The sequence below is a fragment of the Papio anubis genome, chromosome 20, assembly GCF_008728515.1.
Source record: "Papio anubis isolate 15944 chromosome 20, Panubis1.0, whole genome shotgun sequence".
NCBI classification, from domain to species: Eukaryota; Metazoa; Chordata; class Mammalia; order Primates; family Cercopithecidae; genus Papio; species Papio anubis.
In genome coordinates, this window is record NC_044995.1 from 19,973,006 (window position 1) to 19,979,005 (window position 6,000).

General features: G+C 41.6%; 1 protein-coding gene across 2 annotated transcripts in view; it reads left to right on the forward strand.

Annotated features, from left to right (window-relative positions):
• Positions 1-5,452, forward strand: part of ZNF566 (zinc finger protein 566) — a 39,968-nt gene extending 34,516 nt beyond the window's left edge. The window contains exons 5-6 of one of the 2 annotated variants that reach the window (XM_031659581.1): positions 3,762-4,837; positions 5,156-5,452. In XM_031659581.1, coding sequence (XP_031515441.1) covers positions 3,762-4,786 — 1,025 coding nt within the window. In that variant the 3' untranslated portion in view covers positions 4,787-4,837; positions 5,156-5,452. Of the gene's footprint in view, positions 1-3,761; positions 4,848-5,155 lie in introns of both variants that reach the window. The other variant, XM_017952404.3, reaches the window with a different exon arrangement.
• Positions 5,453-6,000: the final 548 nt, after the last annotated feature.

Here is a 6,000-nt window from a genome sequence, read left to right on the forward strand (position 1 = left end):
CATCTTTTATATATTGTGCATCTATTAGCAAATGATTGTAGGTTTATTTTTAATACCTTTGTCTTTTAACTTTTTTTTTTTTTTTTTTTTGAGACAGAGTCTTTCTCTGTCACCCAGGCTGGAGTGCAGTGGCACGATTTCAGCTCACTGCAACTCTACCTCCCGAGTTCAAGCAATTCTCCTGCCTCAGCCTCCTGAGTAACTGGGATTACAGGCACACGCTACCTACCCAGCTAATTTTTATATTTTTAGTAGAGACGGGATTTCACCATATTGGTCAGGCTGGTCTCGAACTCCTGACCTCGTGATCTGCCCACCCCAGCCTCCTAAAGTGCTAGGATTACAGGTGTGAGTCACTGTGCCCAACCTTGTCTATTAACATTTATACTAGAGTTAAAAGTGATTTATGCACTATTATTACATTATCAGAGTATTCTGAATATAACTATATTCATACCTTTACAATGAGTTTTATATTTTTATATTGTTAGTGTCCTTTTCTTTCTACTTGAAGAACTCTTTTTAGTGTTTCTTATAAGTTAAATCTAGTGTTGATATCCTCTCACGTCTTTTGTTTGGGATTCAGTGATCAGATTAAATGCCTTACAGCTATCAGAGAAAGATTGTATGATGTACGTTTTTTTGTTTTTTTGTTTTTTTGTTTTTTTTGAGGCGGAGTCTCAACTCTGTCGCCCAGGCTGGAGTGCAGTGGCACGATCTTGGCTCACTGCAAGCTTCACCTCCCAGGTTCACGCCATTCTCCTGCCTCAGCCTCCCGAGTAGCTGGGACTACAGGCGCCCACCACCTTGCCTGGCTAATTTTTTGTATTTTTAGTAGAGACGGGATTTCACCGTGTTGGCCAGGATGGTCTCGATCTCCTGACCTCGTGATCCGCCCACCTTGGCCTCCCAAAGTGCAGGGATTACAGGCGTGAGCCACCACGCCCGGCATGATGTATGTTTTTACCATATCATCTAGTATGATTTCAAACTATCTTCCTTACATAATTCAGAACATTATTCCACAAAAATATTGAGTACCTATTAGTGTCATACACTTGATGATTTTACAGATGATAAAAACAGTGTTCATTGAGGTTTCATAATTTGTCTATGGCCTCTCAGCTAGTTAAAAAGTCCAGAATTCAGACCTCTTTTACAACCCTAAAGCCTTCAGTTTTCTCAACCACCTTGCTATACTCATTTTTTCTTTTCATCATATCTCATTTCGTAGTCATTTCTTTCTCTATGGGTAAGTGATAAGAATACTAGCTGAGATCCTGTCCCTCTGTAACCAGACCAAGCTATTTCTTTTAAAAATGTATTTGTATTACATGTATATTATAATAGTTTACAAAGCTGTACCTTCCTTACCCCTCCATTTCCTTGTCTAAGAGTCAGTGACTTTCAAGTCTTCTAGCTATTCTCCCTGACTTTATTTTTTTTAGGAATCAAGGGGTCGGGCCTAATGTCCCCACTTTTGTATGGAAATTCTTTTTTTGTGTGTTGTCTGTTTGTTTGTTTGTTTGAGATGGAGTCTCACTCTGTTCCCTAGGCTGGAGTGCAGTGGCGCGATCTTGGCTCACTGCAACCTCTGCCTCTTGGGTTCAAGCAATTCTCCTGCCTCAGCCTCCTGAGTAGCTGGGATTACAGGCACACGCTACCAACCTGGCTAATTTTTGTATTTTTAGTAGAGATGGGATTTCACCATTCTGGTCAGGCTGGTCTCAAACTCCTGACCTCGTGATCCACCTGCCTTGGCCTCCCAAAGTGCTGGGATTACAGGCATAAGCCACCGTGCCTGGCGGAAATTCTTCCGTGGTATTTACAAACAATCCCAATCCTCACAACAGCTGTAAGGGCTGTCATTCCTATTGTATTAGACAGAGAACTGGAGGTTTGGAAAGTGGAACTAATTTGCCCAAGAAAACAAAGCTTATAATTATTCAAGTTTGAGTATAAAACGCATGTAACTGAATCTAGTATCTCTGATCTGTCAGTACCATACAATGCCTTCCATTTTACTCTCTCTCCTTTCCTTGAACCTACAAATGTCTTTTCTGCCAGTCAGTCATCACTACTATAGTGCTCGTGTACTTGTTAAGTCCCCTCTTCTCTTTAACAAAGGCCAGCATCTCAGAATTACAAGACAAACACTATTTTCATCCAACCCCAAACATATATCATATCTGTGCACACATGAGTCCTACCTACTACTCATACTATGTTCATTCCACACTTGACTTTTCTTAAGCTAGGCTTTTTTCTGGATGGCTACCCTCTAGTTCCTTATCATTTTTTAAAGAGCTCTGGACCTCCAGTTACAGAATCCAGACCAGGGCTATCCAAGAGAACATTCAGTGGTATTGGAAATGTTTTATATTTGTGATGTTTAGTACAGACTTCCAGTACAAAAGCTACCAGCCAAGTTTGGCTGTTGAACATTGGAAATGTGAATAGTGTGACTGAGAAACTGAATTTTCAAATTCGGCTGTTTATTTCAAAATAAAATGCACACTTCATTTAAATTATTTGAAAATGTTTTTTATTGTTATACTTTAAGTTCTAGGGTACATGTGCATAATGTGCAGGTTTGTTACATATGTATACTTGTGATATGTTGGTGTGCTGCACCCATCGACTCGTCAGCACCCATCAACTCATCATTTACATCAGGTATAACTCCCAATGCAATCCCTCCCTCCTCCCCCCTCCCCATAGTAGGCCCCGGTGTGTGATGTTCCCCTTCCCGAGTCCAAGTGATTTCATTGTTAATTATTTGAAATTTTAAATATGACATGTAGCTAGTAGCTACCATGTTAGACAATGCATATCTAACCAGGGGCTGGCAAACTTTTTCTTGAAAGGCAAATAGTAAGTATTTTAGGTTTGCAGTTCACACATTCTGTGTCATAACTACTCACTTCTGCCCTTTTAGCGCAAAAGCATCCATAGACAATACGTAACAAGTATGGCTAATAAAACTTCATTTATAAAAATCGGTGCGGGGCCATAGGCCATAGTTTACTGATCCCTGGGAATTTTTCATTAGGCGTATTCATTTCATCCTGACAATAGCCCTGTTAACAGTGTGATTGATTATTTATTTATTTATTGAGACAGAGACTCACTCTGTCGCCCAGGCTGGAGTGCAGTGGCGCAATCTTGGCTCACTGCAACCTCTGCCTCCCGGGTTCAAGCAATTCTCGTGCCTTAGCCTCCCCAGTAGCTGGGATTACAGGCGCATGCCACCATGCCCAGCCAATGTTTATATTTTTAGTAGAGACAGGTTTCACCATGTTGGCCAGGCTGATCTCAAACTCCTGACCTCAAGTGTTCTGCCTGCCTCACCCACCCTAGGTGCTGGGATTACAGGTGTAAGCCACCATGCCTGGCCATTTCCCTTATTTTACAATTAATACTGTGGGATCCTATTATATGTCCCGTGTGTGTATATGCAATGAGACATTTTGCGTGTGTATGATTAGAGTCATCCTTTAACAAGGGAGACAGGACTAAGGCATGTGTGTATTTAGCAAGCTTCCCAAAGTAATCCTGAGCTATAGCAATGTTTGGGAAGCAGTGACTTATTTTGTTTTCCTGATCACTACCCTCATCTTATTATGTAACCTGTCTTCTAACTCTCTTTTTTCCTCATTCATTTGTAAAAAAAAATCAGTGAAATTCTCCCATATTGATTGAAGTTTCATTTCTCCCAAATAAGAAAAACATGAGTGAATTACTTTCATATTTTCTTTCAGTCCTGGAATCAAGATGTGAGACCAAGAAATTATTTCTGAAGAAAGAAATTTATGAAATAGAATCAACCCAGTGGGAAATAATGGAAAAACTCACAAGACATGATTTTCAGTGCTCTAGTTTCAGAGATGATTGGGATTGTAATATCCAGTTTGAGAAACAGCTCGGCTCTCAGGGGGGACATTTCAATCAATTGGTATTCACTCATGAAGATCTGCCCACTTTGAGTCAGCATCCATCCTTTACATTACAGCAAATCATTAATAGTAAAAAGAAATTCTGTGCATCTAAAGAATATAGGAAAACCTTTAGACATGGCTCACAATTTGCTACACATGAGATAATTCATACCATTGAGAAACCCTATGAATGTAAGGAATGTGGAAAGTCCTTTAGACATCCCTCAAGACTCGCTCATCATCAGAAAATTCATACTGGCAAGAAACCCTTTGAATGTAAGGAATGTGGAAAAACCTTTATTTGTGGCTCAGACCTTACGCGACATCACAGAATTCACACTGGTGAGAAACCCTATGAATGTAAGGAATGTGGGAAGGCCTTTAGTAGTGGTTCCAACTTCACTCGACATCAGAGAATTCACACGGGTGAGAAGCCTTATGAATGCAAAGAATGCGGGAAGGCCTTTAGTAGTGGCTCAAACTTTACTCAACATCAGAGAATTCATACTGGGGAAAAACCGTATGAATGTAAGGAATGTGGCAATGCCTTTAGTCAGAGCTCACAACTTATTAAACATCAAAGAATCCATACAGGTGAGAAACCTTATGAATGTAAGGAATGTGAAAAGGCTTTTCGTTCTGGCTCAGACCTTACTAGACATCAGAGAATTCATACTGGTGAGAAACCCTATGAATGTAAGATATGTGGGAAGGCTTATTCTCAGAGTTCACAGCTTATTAGTCATCACAGAATTCATACTAGTGAGAAACCCTATGAATATAGGGAATGTGGAAAGAACTTTAATTATAACCCACAACTTATTCAGCATCAAAATTTGTACTGGTGATGAGCCAGAATATATGAAATGTGTAGGGAGGCTTTTAATTATGGCTCAAAACAGAATTTATCTTGTTTTTTTTGTTTTTTTTTTTTTGAGACGGAGTCTCGCTCTGTCGCCCAGGCTGGAGTGCAGTGGCCGGATCTCAGCTCACTGCAAGCTCCGCCTCCCGGGTTTACGCCATTCTCCTGCCTCAGCCTCCCGAGTAGCTGGGACTACAGGCGCCCGCCACCTCGCCCGGCTAAGTTTTTGTATTTTTTAGTAGAGACGGGGTTTCACCGTGTCAGCCAGGATGGTCTCGATCTCCTGACCTCGTGATCCGCCCGTCTCGGCCTCCCAAAGTGCTGGGATTACAGGCTTGAGCCACCGCGCCCAGCCCAGAATTTATCTTGTTAATAATTTCCCTAGATGGAATAATGTAGAAACATTGTATTTGTGGACTACAGCTTATTCAGCCTGGGAAAAATAATGTTGGAGAAACACCCTATGATAGAATATATTTTGAAAACCTTAATCAAATCTCACTTCTCTTGACATCAGATAATTCAGTCTGTCGTACTGAAAATGACAGCACTTTTAACACCTTTCTAACCTTCTTAAGCATCAGAGAATTTTTGTAGAAATGTAGTCCTGTGGTTTTCATTTTTTCCTGTAATTTGTCTAACTTACATTCTTTTTTTTTTTTTTTTTTTGAGACGGAGTCTCGCTCTGTCGCCCGGGCTGGAGTGCAGTGGCCGGATCTCAGCTCACTGCAAGCTCCGCCTCCCGGGTTCACGCCATTCTCCGGCCTCAGCCTCCCGAGTAGCTGGGACTACAGACGCCCGCCCGGGCTAGTTTTTGTATTTCTTAATAGAGACGGGGTTTCACTCATGTTAGCCAGGATGTCTCGGGATCTCCTGACTGCATCCTCCCCGCCTCGGCCTCCTCCCAAAGTGCTGGGATTACAGGCTTGGAGCCACCACCGGCCCTAATCCTTACACATTCTTAAAAATACTTTTAGTATCTTGGGAGAAATGGGACGCCTTTTATTTTGAAGATGTATTTATTCTTTTCAGTTTTTTATAACATTAAGGCATTCTTTTTTGAGACAGAGTCTCGCTTAGTCACCAGGCTGGGAGGCAGTGGCGCCGATCTCTGCCTTTTCACTGCAAGCTCCGCCCTGGTTCACGCCATCTCCGCCTCACTACAAGGCCGAGCAGCTGGGGACTACAGGCGCCTGGCTA